We start from the raw sequence: 16,650 nt of genomic DNA, 5'->3' as shown, positions 1-16,650 counted from the left end.
AGCACCATGACGAAAAAAAGCACAAATAAACTGAATTCACATCCCTTAAAATACAATTACAAACAAGAAATAAAATTAAGTAAAATAAAAATGCCAAAAATGGTACCTGTGCCATCGACGGGGAGAAAACCTGTGCTGCTGCTGGAGGAACATTTGGACGGTGAAAGAGACCCACAAAGAATGTTCCACAGGTTTCACACTGGCCTGATCGTCATGCCAGTTTGTTGCAGGTTTATACTGAATTCAAGCTATGCACTGAGTTAGTTCCACTCATTGCTTGATTATTACAAGTGCTTTGTTGTGAGCCAACAAATGAGTTTAGGTATTTAAGTAGGAAGCCATCTGGATTTGTCAATGTGAAGCTATTTCACGTGTGTTCCGAGTTAGAAAAACTAGCTTTGCTCCTCCATAAATCTGGAATTCCAACTTCAAAAGTGCCAGAACAACCATGACCTCAAGATCCAATATAGTTGACAGATTTAGAAACAAACTGTTCCATCAGAAGTAAAAATGCATTTCTGATTTCTTCTGTCTGTTCCCACATAGCTCCATGCTGTTGGTGCAGATTCACACTGCAAAACCAACCAAACAATTTGAGCAACTTGTTCCCCTCCTGGCCTGTGGTGGTGGTGCACCAAAACCACTGAAGGAAATATGAAAACCTCTTTTGTCTTTAATAAAAGACCATGAGCCATTTCTCTAACTTGACTAATTTGTTGTTTTGGTTGTATTTACCCAGAATGCCCTGCGCTGTAGTCCACTTCCTGCATTTGGAGCGGTCTCCCGAGCGCCTGGTGTTCACATATGAATTTGAACCGCACCAGAGTTCACCTCAACCGAACTGAGAGGGAGGTTTGGTTCTGACCAGTTCAATTAATGTGGACCAAACAAGGCTGGTGTGAAGGCACCCAGAAAGCTCATTTGCAATCAGTTAGTTTTGTTTCCTGCAGTAAAAACAAGGGGCACGTAGAATAGAAATACGTTCTTGTATTGCTTTGATTCATAACTACTGGCAAATCCAAATAGTTTCTGACTTGTGAGGAAAATCTCACTCAGAAAGATGGAGAACTTTGTTTCTTGGTCTGCAAAGGTAAAACAAATGACACGTTTAACTTGTTCCCACTAAGTTTAGCTTCAGTCAGGTCGCTGAAGCCAGCTGACATCCCTGAGCTCTGACATGCTCCAAAGCCACGCCTTTTTCTGAACCTTTTATCAAAGTTTTTCAAGAATGACCTGTGACTGAACTCATGTTCATCTTACATTCAGTCACAATCTGCTTTGGAGAGAATTTACAACAAATGATGAATGATGACTTTGACTTTGAAGTTCTTCAAGATCATTGAACATGAAGTGACAAATAAGCACAAATAACAAGAGTTTTTTGATAGAAGGGAATCAGGGACCTCAGTTCTCACACCTCTGGCACTTTTATACCAATGGAAAAGCAAGGATTTCCTATGCAACAATACATGTATATTAGTGCCGTATTTAGTTCTTAACTGAAGTGCATACATGGGTTAACCAGCAGGTGGCAGTGAATGAATGACACACTGGTTTATATGCAAGTTCGGCATCAACAACCACTCACTCCAGCTGAATTATACAATGAAATGACGATTCACTTTTTGAAACAGTTACAATACTTCTAACACACTTTTCTAACAAACCCACCCCCGACCCCTCACCTCGGCAACTCTTTGAAAAATGGGTATAGGATAATTTACTAAGTCTGGCAAGGAGAAGATAAAGCAAATACTGCCAATGTTTCAGAACCGGCCCTTATGTCCTGATAGAATGTGGCAGTTCAAGCATCACTAGTGATGAGTAGACTTCTTGTTTTCTAAAGACTGGACGTCAAACATTAAAAAGTTGATCAAGTTAGAAGAAAACAAAAAGTAGTTCTCCATTGAAGACAATCTTCCAGCTAGACAAACAAAATCCACAAGGTTCGGCAGTTGAGAGCTTCTTAAAGTGCTACACGTCCATGGAGAGATGTTTAAATGAAGCTCTTATTTGATCACAGTAAGTGAAATAGTCTCTCTGCCACAGACCCAAACAAAACTTCACCAGTCCCGTGATCATCACGGAGAGTGATGGACAGAAGAGGTCAACACATAATATGTGCTGGGAGGTGAGAGGAGGGCAGAGGAAGAAAGGTGAGGAGAAGAAGAGATGATTGATTCAGGGACAGGAAGTAGAATCCAGCCCAGATGGAATGGGTAGTGGAATGGGTAGTGGTTGGTGGGACTCTTCTCATCGGAGGGGACCACATCTCGACTCCACTCTGTCAGTCTTACCTGTGGGTCACCTGATTGTTTAGGAGGCCTGGGAACATCATCTCCGTCTCAGAGCTCAATGAGCCGTCTGGAGGCAGAGCAGCAGAAAGAGAATTGAGCAAATACTGCATAATAAATTATATCAAAAACTTCCAGAGTAAATTGATTATAAGGTATTAATAGCAAAGAAGTTTGGCGAAGTCTTCAGCTCCAAGGAAAGAATGTTGCTGCGAAGTAGTTAATTCTAAGAAATATGAAATCTAAAAGAAATTAAAATAAGCTAATCTTTGGGTCACCCTCTTTGAACGTCTCATCAAATCCAGAAAAGACTAAAGTGATTGTTTTGGTGAAAAAAATAACAAGACCCCCCAAAGATCGTAAAATCTGCAGCCACTCACCATTATGGCAGCTGTACATCCACACACGATGACCGTCATATCGACATCTGCATTTGGTGATGTTATTGGTGTAGTCTGATTCTGGCACTTCGTAATTTGGGTTGATTACAATCTGTTAAAGAATGGATAAGAATGAAACCAGCGTTGAGGCTGCAGAGAGAAGTCATGGACAGAAAGAAGAAACCAACAGGACAAATCACCTGAAAAATGTAATCCCCAGGTTTGACGTCGGTGATGTCGACCCACTGGCAGTCAATGTCGTGCCTGTAGGTATCCCAGCAGCCTACAGTGATGCCCTGCTCTCCAAAGTTAGCACATTCATACTTCTTTTCAATACCTACAAAGACAAAGTAAGACGCTGTAAGATGCCTTGGAGAAAATGACACATTTGCACAAGATGAGCCACAGTATATGACCACTAGAGGGTGACACAAGAAGGAGTGATCATTTGCATCTTCACTTCATAGACATACTCAAGACAACCAGATATTCTCCCCTTTGGGAAAAAGGATACTATGTGTCTTGAATAACAGTAAATGTAATTTCTGAGACGTTTGTTGCAAAAAAACCACAGAGAAACAAATAAATGCATTCTGTAGGTTTTTGGTGCCTGGACATCTGGACAGACAAGCTAAGAAATGATATGATGTTGCTTTGCAGAACAGCTGGTTTAGTCTTAGACTTATTCATACAAAACTAAGACAGTAGGACTTTGGGACAACATCTACTTACAATATTAAATCATATAGCCTCTAATTCAGTATCATTTCAGTTTTTATACTCTCTGTTAGCTTTTGCACATAGGTCTCTAGATATATAAAAGCTGAAGGTATCAAGGCCAGGGAAGTGGGAGGCAGAGTGGAAATGAATGACTTGAGTGAGTGAAATATTGTCATATTGTATCGAGGCAGCATCAGACACTGACTCCAATTTAGACCATGCTGTCTCATTTTGACCAATAGGGGGCACATGCTGATGCGGTGAAGTATTCGCAGTCGTTCTGCCTGGAGTCAACAGGTTGACCCAGCCCACAAGTTCTGCCCCCTAGTGGCAGAGCTGTCACAGCACATCTTTGGTACATCTTTTCCATTCAGTTATTTCTGATAAAGCACAATTAAAACCCCCCAGCATGTTTACCCAAAGTGCTGTACAGTAAGCACAGATTACCCAGGACAATAATAATAATAACAATAACAGTGAAAACCATTAAAAGCAGAACATAATTACAGAAACAAACTATGGAAAGACCTTTAGCTTTCATACTCACTTGAGGCAACATCTAAGTAAAAAATATCTAAGACTTCAAATGAAGAATATTTGAAATGATAACATTTTGAAAAAGTTTTTTTGTTATTACATCATCATTAAAAACAGCAGCAGTGAGATTCCAACCTTCATCACACTCTGAGTCCTCCAGGCAGAAACTTGCTTTGTGTCCCTCTGCCACTTTGGTTCCATTGAGGCTGAACAGGTCATATGTGGTGAACACCTCCATGCTGTGATAATGCCTACACACACACACACACACACACACACACACACACACACACACACACACACACACACACACACACACACACACACACACACACACACACATTTTTATCATCAATAGCTGAAATCTATCATCACAACAATGGATCAAAATTCTTATCATAAGACTTTTTTCACAATAGATGATAAACAACGCAATAAATGCCCATCCCAGCATGCTTTGTTTCAAGAAACATTTCCATCCTGACAGACCTGTGACAGTCGTGCCACACCCACAGGTGTTTGGCGGCTTTGGGCTTGAAGTCGGACTGGCCGTTGTTGTGGATCTGAGAGGAGAAGCGCAGCAGGCGGCGGTACGCGTTGGCCGGCGTCTGGTCAGAGTTGGAGGCCAGGCAGTTCTCCTCGTATGCACACTGCAGCATGAACATGGGCCGGTCCTCCATGTAGGTGGTCTGCTCCACCACCTGAGGGTTCAGTACCAGGTCGGGAGCCGCTGAAGGTGGGAAGGAAAAACAAGAAGAAGAAAAAACAAAGATATTTAGAAACACAGAGCGATGGCTGCACGCAAAGTAAACAAGTGTTTTCTGTTCCAAACAACAGATTCCAAGAAAGAACCAGGGATTTCTCTCTCACAAAGGTTCTTTAACAGTTTAACACTAATTTGGTAAACTTTGTTGGACTTTGTTGGACTTTTAAGACTGAAAAATAAAAGTTTGGAGTCAGTTTACATCTCTTTGCAAAACTATTCGTCCCCCTTAAACTACTATGCGGTTGAAACAGTGTATGCTTCAAATGTTGACAACAAGTTTTGACACAAAGAAACAGAAGAACCGACTGGACTTTGGGCTTTTCCAAGCCAAGGAAAACTTTTGCTCCATGTTAGAGGAGACTGTGGAATAAATCAGGGTTTTATTGGCCCAAAAAACCCCAGAAACCTCTGGAAACCACATATGACTATTAATACGACAAAATATCACAATAAAAGTCTGAGTCCATATCGCCCACTCTATTCTGTCACATAAAATACATGTTCAAATTCACAAACTGAAATACAATTTATGACACATTTGTAATGTGTTGCTTGATGCTGAGCAGAAGTGAGGCTCTTGACTAGCCTTTCCCAGAGTCTTACTTTCAGAGCAGGAGACTCCGGCGGAGTTGCGCCCCCCTCCTCTGGGGCAGCTGAGGTGGGGTCCGTGGTGCTGACAGTGGGACAGAGACATCTCAGTTCCGGAGCAGCGAACGCCGCTCATCACCACACCGTCAGCACTGACCTCACCCGGCCAATACCACGTCTCCTGTGGACACACAAGCATTCAGAGGCAAAATTATTTTTCTAAAGAACAGAAAAAAACAATAAACAAAAAGAAGTTTCATGAGTAGAACTGACACAATAGACCCCTTCAATTACAGAACATTGTAAAAGTTGCTGAAATTCCTACATATGTTCCACGTCACTGTGATGGGACTAAAAATAAAAACGAGCAAATATTTAAAGGGACAGTATTATGTATTTTTCAGGCACACTGTGCAATAAAATGACGTTATCAAGTAACTACGTTACCTTCATTTGTAATAAAATGCTAAGTATCAGATATGATTTTTAAGAAATTTGACTTTGTAATTTAACGCCTTGAAATTGGGCCTCTGTCTCTTTAAAAAAGGTCCTGCTCTTTCTGACATTCCACCATCAGGAAGTCATCACAACATGGCTCCTATATTAACCCTTCAACAATGTTTTTGACAGCATTGCTCTGAGAAGCAGCTCCCAAAATGAGTTCAGCAGATGTTCACTAATTGCTGCCGGCTAGTCTGAAGGAGCTCCAAGGAGGAGCTTCATCTTCAAATGCGGCACTTGGTTCCAGCCAGGTGTTCTGCAAAGCTGCATGGTTTTCATGCGTGTTTGAAAGAGTCAAGGCAACACACCAGGTATATTTTTGATGAGTAAATAACATTATCACATGTTATAAAGCTCAAAATTGTGTTAAAAATGATGTTGCCACTTTAAAAACAAACAGAAATTTCAGTGACTTTTAGGACAGAATTCTTTTTGGAATTTTATAAGCTGAACTTTGAAAGATTTTTCAGACTTTTTTTTTATCTGTCTACTTAAAAGTCAAATTTTAAAATTTTCAGTCACTTGAAAAATGTCGACTTATGTTCGAAAGCAACATCTACAAATTCTTGTACTAGGAAATCTCAGTAGGATTTCCTATTAGGTCAAATACATTTCCGTATGAAAGTTTTCACACTCAAAAAATGATGTTCCTATTTCAAGACTTATAATAACAGAAGCACTGTAAGCACATCCGTTCTGTTTCTGCTGCCAGGCCCGGTCAGGCTTGTCTGGAGGCGTCCTCTCGGTTTCCTCTCATTCCACTGCTCTGCAGACACTTTGAAAAGCTGTTGGAGCTAACCGCCACATTTCCGACTGTAAACGATGTTATGAGACACTCACTTCATGCCAGCAGCCCGAATTTTGTTTTTTATCACTTACTCCTGTCAGGCTTGCCAAAAACAAACAGGTCACTGACACTGAAATTTTACCGTGTTAACATGATGATTTAATTAAGATGGAGGATGTTACAGTGCTGGGAATAAGTGTTCGCCCCTCTTCCCTTTTATTTTGTATGTTTTTCACATTGAAGTGTTCCAGAATATCAAAATAATTTAGCTATTAGTCAAAGACCAAACATGTAAACACAAAATGCAGTTTTTAAGTGGAAAGGTTTATTCTGAATGGAAAGATTTTTAAAACCTCAGAAATAAAATTTCTTTACTGTGACGATTTTTGAGTTTTGATGACTGAAGACTTAAGAGGATTTTTTTCCCTGATTCGGTATGAAAGCATCTCCCATTTTATATAAGGAATATATTTTACTGACCTTAAAAGATACATAATTCTAAGACCAAGCTGTTTAGCAAGGAATGCATGTAGCATCACATGGGTTAGCCAACGGCAAAGACAAAGGTTGTCCAAGCAACTGCTGATAAAGCTGCACTTAACCGTGAAAGATGCAAAAAAAAAAAAAAAAAAAAAAAATCTAGCTACGTAGCAAGGTTATGTTAGCAGCTATTATTAGCCTCAACCACCTCGAGTCACAAAACGGAGTGAGGACACAGTGAGGACGCAGTGAGGACACAGTGAAGACACAGTGAGGACGCAGTGAGGACCTCTGCTCGCAGTTAAAACGTTTGCTTGACAGAAAAATCCTGAGAAAAAAAAAGCACTATACCCACAACAAAAGATGTTAATATACAAGATGAAATAGTCCTTCCACAAGAACATTTGAGGCTCGTAATTAAGGCATTTAAAGCCAAATTACATTTTAAAACCTTTTAATGCCTTAATTGTAGAAAAACAAATTAAAGACTTGCGATTTTAAGACCACACATTCTCATGAAACAGGATGTCAGATCCATGCGAGTTGACTTGAGGTTTTCTCTTTCTAAGAACACATGCAAACTTGTTCTGCTAAAGGCACCAGTACCTGGAAGGCACTGCTGGCGAAGCCCAGGCCCAGCTGTCTGCACACCACCATGGCCTCCATGGTTCCCCAGCCCTCACTGCACACTGTGCCCCACACCAAAGAGCCGTTCCTCTCCATCAGCACCTCCACACGGCCTTCGAAGGGGTTCCGGCCTCCTCTCAGACGCAGCTGTAGGTTCAAAATTAGAAGAGAAAAAACCCCCCAGCTTAGTGCAACATCACTGAAAAGTATTAAGAACTTCAACATTCCCCCAATACCAGTTAGAAAAGCCATCAGAGAATCATTCTGTGATACAAAAAAAACAAACAAAAAATAAATTATTTAGCTTAGTGGTTCAGAATATGTCTCATGCTGTTCGGCAAGCAGACCCTCATCAACATCCTATTAAATCCTTAACTGGATCTGGTTTCCCTGTTAGAGGTTCAGATTTGTACCGAAGTGGAGGAGAGACTGACCCTCTGCTCGAAGCCCATAGCTGGGATGTTACATCGGACGCCTGCGTCTTCTTCGTGGCTGCAGCCCAGGGCCTCCTTGTTGAAGAGACACTCGGTTACGGACTTCTCAAATCCGGAACACTTCACTTCATTCATGTGCACCGGCCCCATCCCTGAAGGGCGCACAAGCACATAGGACGTCATCAGTTTTTCAAACTTATTCGTATGATTCGAAAGTGAAGATTTTATCGACGAGATAGTTTCATGCACTCAAATGTATAACTCAACATGGTTCCCCTAAACTCTAGTGGATATTCAGACAACGCATGGCATGGTTACCTTTCTTTTAAGCTAATCTGAGGTTTTATTCAAACTATGTTTAATGTTATGTTCCCCAACATGAATTAGGTTTACTGAAAATAATACAAACCAGCAGTACAACACAAAAAATGTCCAATATTACAAGTATTTTCTTAAAATAAAGAAGACATTTTTTCAGTTAAATTCAATTCTAGTTCAATTTCAAAACATGGAAAGGATGAAAATAATGTCTGTCAGTCAAACCTCTCTCACAGCAGAGCAGAGCAGGACAGTGGTTTGAGTTTTAGACTTTTGCAGATCAGATCGGCTTCACATGTAAGTATCGGCCGATCACAGATCTTTCAAAATGAAGGAAGCCGGCGTTGATAAACCCATCGGCCAATAAATCGCTGCATCACTAATGTCTTTTATAGCTATACGAACTAGAAAACTGCTATAAAATTTAATCCACATAAGATCTGAGAGGTCATGACCCTAAGAAAATCTGCACAAGGTTTAACAATAAAAGCACAGAATCAGTTTGTGAAATTTGACCAAGATGTGGTTTTACTCGACAGGGAAAGTGACGGCATGTTGAAAATTATAGACAAAGAGTTGTTCCAGCAGTAAAAACCGTCATTCTCAGCTATCTATTATGGGTTAGCTTCAGGTCTGCTTTCTAATTAGCATGGCCGTTTGGCTGCTCTCCCCCCCTCTGTACATGTTGGCCACATGTTTCTGTAGGCCATAATCACTGGTGAATCTGAATGTGCATCAAACAGCAGTGGGGATGAAAGAGCTATATGACAAAACATTTAGAAATAAATCAATGGATGTGAAACAAACACTCCAGAGACGACATGCACGATGCGTGCCTTGTCCAAGTTGTCCTCCAGACAGCGCTTCCTTTGCTGAGCCGAAGCCCAGCTCCCGACACACCACAGTGGCCGACAGCAGGTTCCACTGGTCATCACATATGGTGCCCCACTCTCCATTCTTCATGATCTCCACCCTGCCCTCCCCTACGATGGCTCCACCACGGAGGCGAACCAACGGCTGCTGAAAACGACAAACACACGGCGTCCACAGGAGCCTCCGTTAAAGCAGAAACGACCAAACTTTTTAAAGAGAAACCCACGTTTTGATTATCCTAATGAGTGGCGTTGTAACGAGGATTTCGATTATTAAAATTTCTCGAGGTGAATTATCGGTCCAGAGGTTTTGATAGCTTAGGTTTTACTATTTAGCTCACTCTCTTCCAGCCGGGTGATTATTTGTGCTGCAACAATTTCTCTTCCACCAAGGAGCTGTTGATGAATGCTAAGTGCTGTTGTTTTCTTATTTAGGAAAGAACTGAAATGAATATTTTTTGCATGCATCTTCTCCTTCATATACGGAATCCGCCTAGTGACAAGAGAGAGAGAGAAAGAAAAAAAAACAGTCAAAGCAGACAAGTCTTTCCATGCAAGGTTTTTACTTTCATTCCGACATCACCAACTGTTGAAGCTGCAGGCGTGGGACACTGGACTGAAAGTTAGTCAACGATGGAAGTGGTTTGGGAAGAGGGAATTCACAAAGTCCAGATTTAATTTTCAGAGATCTTCAGCAATCATTTCAAGACAAGTTGTGATAGAAACCATCATTTTCTGGTTGCTGCAGAGCTGTTTGTTTAGGATGAAAAACTTTATATTTTGTGTCGTTGTAGACTCCAGGCTGTTTTTATTGGCTTTGTGCATTTTCTAGTGAAAATAATCCTCCATTGTATGTTATTAAGTTTGTGTACATGTGGGTTTCCTCCTCATTAATGCACAGCTGCAGTTTTACTGCATTGGACCGCAATTATAAAGTAATAAAGGTGTAACAAGGCCACTATCAGTCTTCTTTAGCTTGTAAAGCTGTTAATTTCCAGATGTACAGCAGGAACACTTGTTAACATTCAGACTTTAAGTCATATTTGTTCAATTAGTTGAGGAGACATTTAAACACTCCCAGCGACAGGAGAGGACGTGTTAGAGGAGGTAAAGTTACATTTTATACATGACAACTACAGTCATGTATAAAATGACTGTAGTCATTTTAAGAGTCATGGGAGTCACAGAGACTGACCTTGAATTAACCCACATCAGAACCAGGGATGAGACTTAAACAGGCTCAACAAGCGAACAAAGAAGGCTGGTTCTGTTCTGATCCGGTTCTGATCTGTTTTGTTCGGGGACCGACTGTGGAACCTCTGGAGATGATGGAGCAAAAAATTCCTTTCACATAAAATCAAGAAAATTATGGACAACCTTTCGCATCCTCTTGTTTCACAAAAAAGGAAATACTGTTTACATTTCTAATTTTTCTTTCATAAAAGAAAAACAACAACTCGATTAATATCATAAATCCGACCCGGTAGGAAAAATTAAGAAAAAAATTAAGCCACTAAAACGAAAGCATTAATGCAGCCAGTCGGCCTGTTTGTCATGGTAACTAATTGTCCCAACAATTATTAGAATAAATAATAACGTCGCTGTTTTGAGAACGTGTTCAAGTCATCTATTGAATACAAAAGTCAAGTAATATGATGTGTACTTTAATATACACAATCATAGCACAAAATTGGAAGATTGCTTTCTCAAACATCATAAAACTTGATTTTAATACTAATTTTGTAAAGAGCACTTCACATGGGCAACAGGAAGTGAAACAACCAAAAATATAAAATGAAATGGAAATAAAAACCAGACAAGAACAAAAACATAAGAAAATATTCTATTAGATCTCTGTAAATAAAACTGACCTTCAAAAAAAAAAAAAAAAAAAAATTAGCATCAAGATGGAAATGTTCAAGCTCATTTTAATTTATCATGCAATTAATTGATTAATTGCTTATTGGACAGGCTTAGCAGCCAGTGTGTTACAGTGATATCATGTAAGCTAGCTGTAAGAAGCAGAAGCTCTCTTGTTGCCCATCTGCAGGGCAGACAGAAGGAAAACCCATAAGAACAAAAACAGCTGTCTTTTGTAAACGTAGCACAACCACCCCGGTTGGGGCCGGAGCTCCGCGCCAGAGGACCGCTGCCCTGCAGACATCGGGAGGTTCAGAGCCTCCCAGCTCAGCTCCCAGCTGTGCAACGTGATATGAAGCATCAACGCTCAAACTTTGCACAGCAACTACCAGTGAGGTCACCCAGACAGAAATTCATGTCGGCGCCGCTCGTGGAAAAGGTATTAAGATGCTCAGGACAGATGGGGGGGATACTCTTCCCTCTTCTCCATGGAGAGGTCAGAGGTCAGAGCAGCTGAGTGACACAAAGTAAAACTCACCCAGATGTAAACGCTGAATTAGTAAGATAGCTGAGATAAATGGAGGCTTTTACACAGACACAGGCCTTTCCCCCTCCTCCTCCTCCTCCTCTCCTTTGGTTTCAGGTTTTCCACCAGATGTTAAACCAGCAGGGCGGCAGTCATTTTCTCCCACTAATAAACATCCACATGACCACAGTGGTGGGTGATGCAAGGCCAGCCTGGCTCACATGTGGCGTTCTCCGAGGTTGATCCAGGACCTGCATGGAGGCCTTCGCCGTGCCCACCCTGTCCGTTCCGTCCCGTTTTCAGTTTGGATGGACAGGAAACGTGACTGACTGCTCCACCGGAATGAATCAGCAAGGTTTCAAGCTGAAAGTGTTTTGAAGGTAAATACATGAGGGAAAAGGCGAAAACACTGTCCAACATTAACTTGGAATAAAAGTGCAGCTTTTTATTTTTTATTTTTAAGAGATTACTACCGACTTTCAGAACCATAACCAGGCAGACGTTTTAGAGGCAGCGAAGCGGTTCCAGATGTTTGATCATGAGCGGTGTGATAAAACATCTGCGTTACGAAACAATACACACGTAGGCTAATGAGACCATATGAGGTTAGCAGAAATCATCAAGCACAGATCTCACAAATAAAGTTGTCAGGGATCATAAAAGTTAATTGGTGTAGAGCAATCCAGTCCATGTTTGTCTGGTCTACATACTGAGGTTCCGCTGCATGTCTCATCTAATGTCAAAGAATTTTACAAGGACGTTTGTGGAGACAGAGGCTTTGCTGTGGCTCTGGAATGACCTGCACCCTAATATTAAGCCAGTGCAAACTCTGGAGCTTTTAAATCACTTCTGAAGACTCACTTTTATGATCTGGCTTCTGGTACAAGTTGTCGCAAATGTTTTTGGTTTTTTTTTTTGTCTTGTGACTTTGTTGGTCTAACTGTTTGATGTTTGTCTTTTTTTTCCTATCTTTGTACTGACAGTTTTTGCTGTCAGAAATATGGTGTACATAGAAATTTTACCTTGACTTTGACATTTTTGTTATTTTAAGAATAGAAGAACGATTTCAAAAGTGTCTAATTTTGCTTAAATGATCCAGTTCAGTCCGATCAGTCGAAGTAATTTACATTTTCATCTAGAGGGGATCAAACATGATCCAGTCTGCTTAAGGAATCGTTCAGAGTTCACAGGAAGTTCTGATGCTAAAGAAGCAGACGCTAACTTTAGCATTGTTGGCAGCTGATGTTTTCTAACAGCGCACATCTTTGTCTCTGTCATCATTTCTTTTTTCAACCAAACATCAACAGAGCTGTCATAAATATGGAAGAGGTGCCTTCAGTGCTTTTGTGACTACATGATGCAGATTAGCATGCTAGCGTCTGTTTTAGCCAACACTGTCTACAAAGCGGAATTGCTCGCGTTCTCACTAAAACCAGGAAGATAAGAGACATAACACCAGTTTTAAAGTCCCTCCACTGGCTCCCTGTAGCTCAAAGAATAGATTTTAAAATACTGTTGTTAGTTTCAAATCACTGAACGGTTCAGCACCACAATACATCAAAGATCTGCTGTTGTTGTATCAACCTTCCAGACTCTCAGGTTCTGGTTCTGGTTCTGCTCTGCATCCCCAGAACCAGAACCAAGAGAGGAGAAGCAGCTTTCAGCATCTATGCACCAAAAATTTGGAACAAACTTCTAGAAAACTGTAAAACAGCAGAAACCCTGACTTCTTTTAAATCTCAACTAAAAACACATCTGTTTAGAGTTGGATTTGAAATGTAATATGTAACAATGTATTGTTTATTCCATGATGCATGACTTTGTGTTTATGATGTAAAGCACTTTGAAATGCCTTGTTGCTGAAATGTGCTATACAAATAAAATTTGATTGATTGATTGATTGATTGATTTGTTTTTGCTTGCTACACAACTAATCTCAAAATTAGGGCTGGAGCGATTTCTCGAGGTAATTAAAGCACACCAATTATTAAAATTCCCTAAGGCAAATGATCTGTCTCGAAGCTTTGTTAAATTATGTTCTGTTATTTGGCGCACCGCGTTCCGGCCAGGTGATCATTTGTGTCGCGTAACCCTCTTACTTCTGCCTATGAGTTGTTGATGAACGCTCAGTGCTGGCGGCACAACATCCAATTTTCAACTTCAGTCTGGGGGGATTTATTTGGTTTAATGTTATCATCAAACCTGTTTGATGATAACTACTTATTTTGAAGGTTCAGACTTCCATATATTTTGTAGTTCATATTTTAAACATCCTACAGTCTGTAGATCCTTTAAGAAAAATGGCATCACATTTTAAATATAAACTAAATATAACATAAAATTAAGAACATTATGGACAATCCTGACCATCCTCTTGTGTTTTTACTATAAATTGTCTTCTTAATCATGCAGATCTATGATATCCATAATACTGTACCACTAATTTATTATAATCTCTGGAAGAGCTGAGAGATTTCATAAGCAACTACGGCTTAAGTTTAAGTAGCAAATTACTTTACCCAATTTACTGCGACACCCCAAAAAAGCTTCTGACTTTATTCCATGTTTACCTCTTGTCTGAAGGCCTTCCTATAGCCTGTCATGGGCGCCGGGGCGAAGGCTCTGCCAGGCACGCAGCTCACCACCACAGGCATCCCTCCAGTGCACGTCTCATTGGACTTCATGGCTAGTATCTGACCCAGCTTGCAGCTGGACAGGTGGGCCTCGGTGCCAGTGCAGTTGACAGAGAAGTCCCAGTACGTTGGCTTCCTTCTGCGAGCGAACATCCTGGACAGATGGAGGAGCAGAACAGATTCAAGCTTGATTTTGTGAACATAACTAAAAAAAAAAAATCATATGATGTGGAAGAGCGGGTGAATCCAGAGCACCCTATAACAAGAGATTTTTCTCCATGTTATAAGTGAATTAATCTGCCAATGACAGTAGTGATTTAATATCAATATTAATGAATTAAAAAAAGCTCCTATTTCTTGCTGAAAAGTTGTTTATAAGTTAGTTTTGTCTTATTTCAAGTGAACACATTGCACAAGAATCTAGACAATAAATACTTGGTAAGATTTTCTGTTTTTGTTGTGTATGAAATTAACAAGTCACACAATATAATTGGGGCAAGTTATAATATCATTAGCATATCATACAACAGCATGTGGTAACCTCATCCATTCCGGTTATAAATAATCCTCTGTTACGTATTCAATGATCTTCCTGTGTCTTCCTGTCTCATCTCTATTGATAACAATAAATTCTACCCATAAAACGCACTTTACATTGACAGAAATCTTAAAATAATACAATCAATAAAACCGTCTCTGTCGTGCAGATACAAGAAGCAAAGCAGGTCAGCACAGGCACTGATGGTTTTTCATTTGGGAGCTGGCAATGAGCGGCGAGCTGCCGACTGGAAGCTCTCCACGGCTGGTGTTCAAAGCAGCCGGCTTACGACCGGCTCCGCTGTCTGTTCACAAGCTGCTCGTTCTGTTCGGTCCATATGGAGCCCAGCGCTCCTTCCTTTCATTTCCCTCACTCGCTTCATCACGTTTAGGGCCGCTGAGAGGCTCTGAACATGTTCCAGCAGCCACTGGGTTAGTCACAGGGATGCGTCTCGATTCATCCTGAGGCTGTGCAGCTCAGCATTTCCAATTACAGGTGAATGAAACAACATTTTTAGATATTGAAATGGCCTCACATCGAGCTGTGACTAGAATAATTTAGTAAATAAAAGGAAATCACTTGAATTTTGTGAACTTCACCACTACGCCTTACAGTTGGTGTGATGTTGCTGCATGTTAGAGCCAAAACTAACATGCAGCGGATCGATCCACTATATCGGGATATTGATACCAAGACGGTATCAGTATCCAGATGTCTGCTGGAGTGGTGAAATCGATACTCTACACTCCCTCTTGAAATTTTACTTTATTTTTGTGTTATAGTTTCTCTACTTTACCTCAAAGAATAATTTGTTTCAATGTGTTTTCAAATGTTTATTTAGAAACAGCTAACTGTCATTCTTAGTCTAAAAGCAGGAAGTAAAAATCATTCACATTTTCACTCTGAAAACAAGCAACCAGCCTCAATCGATCCAGAAAACACTCAGAACAGCTTCAGGTAGAAACATGAACATAATCTGTGAGTTTATGGTTGGTTATGATTAAGAACGTGTAAGAAGATTTACACCTTTCTTAAAACGTAAATTGGTTTTGATAAACTTTTTAAATGTTTTAAGACGCATCAAAGGATGCTACACACATTTAGCTTATCTACTTCAAATCAAATATTTTACTCTTTATTAATTGATCGTAAAAAATAAAATATGTTTAAATAAAAAGTGGACATTTTCTCATTTCCAAAACCTTCAAAATGCAACAGAGCCAAGACTTCTGAAAGTCGGAATTATGAAACTGCTGCTGTTCCTGGCTCTGTCCTCATAATGGCAGACTGTGGAAGCACACTGTATGTTTCACGAGGCTGATGCACGAGCAGCCTGACACGTAGACGGAAAGTTGGGGAGCATCTGTTCTCTGCTGCGGTTACCTAAAGCAGGAGGCTTCCAGCGTGAGCAGACAGAAAATGTACGGTTATCTAGAGTCCTGGAAGTTTTAATGGAGGGCCGCGTTTAATTTGTGGCTAGTAGGACGGAGAGCTTCCTTACGTAAGCAGGATTTATGATCCATCAGTGGTTTCTCAGGCATTACATGAGCTGAGTGCAATGCACTGATGTCAGACAGCCAGGAGTCAGGTACGGGTTGCAGTGTCTGTTGTCAGACACACACCTGTGCTACTCTGGATACATATTTAAAAATCACACCAGCATGGCTTACATATAGGATTAAAAAAAAAAAAGAGAAACAGTTTTTGAACCTCTTGTGCTCTCTGTGCAGCACTAGCACCAGGTTCCTCCTAAATTGGCCCAGAAAAGAGAAAACTTACCAAAAGTTCT

The 16,650-nt window shown here is 40.5% G+C and overlaps 1 protein-coding gene across 2 annotated transcripts in view; it reads right to left on the bottom strand.

Annotated features, from left to right (window-relative positions):
- Positions 1-2,229: 2,229 nt before the first annotated feature.
- Positions 2,230-16,650, bottom strand: part of loxl2b (lysyl oxidase-like 2b) — a 30,454-nt gene continuing 16,033 nt past the window's right edge. The window contains exons 5-14 of one of the 2 annotated variants that reach the window (XM_055020547.1): positions 14,261-14,477; positions 9,269-9,452; positions 8,115-8,266; positions 7,660-7,827; positions 5,301-5,466; positions 4,421-4,661; positions 4,067-4,182; positions 2,875-3,011; positions 2,675-2,786; positions 2,230-2,364 (exon numbers count right to left, since the gene is read on the bottom strand). In XM_055020547.1, coding sequence (XP_054876522.1) covers positions 2,294-2,364; positions 2,675-2,786; positions 2,875-3,011; positions 4,067-4,182; positions 4,421-4,661; positions 5,301-5,466; positions 7,660-7,827; positions 8,115-8,266; positions 9,269-9,452; positions 14,261-14,477 — 1,564 coding nt within the window. In that variant the 3' untranslated portion in view covers positions 2,230-2,293. The remainder of the gene's footprint in view (positions 2,365-2,674; positions 2,787-2,874; positions 3,012-4,066; positions 4,183-4,420; positions 4,662-5,300; positions 5,467-7,659; positions 7,828-8,114; positions 8,267-9,268; positions 9,453-14,260; positions 14,478-16,650) is intronic. The other variant, XM_055020548.1, reaches the window with a different exon arrangement.

Source organism: Poeciliopsis prolifica, unplaced genomic scaffold (assembly GCF_027474105.1).
Source record: "Poeciliopsis prolifica strain line A6 unplaced genomic scaffold, Auburn_PproV2 SCAFFOLD068, whole genome shotgun sequence".
Classification (NCBI taxonomy): domain Eukaryota; kingdom Metazoa; phylum Chordata; class Actinopteri; order Cyprinodontiformes; family Poeciliidae; genus Poeciliopsis; species Poeciliopsis prolifica.
The sequence above is the reverse complement of the archived record's forward strand: the minus strand, read 5'-3'. Positions and strand labels throughout refer to the sequence as shown.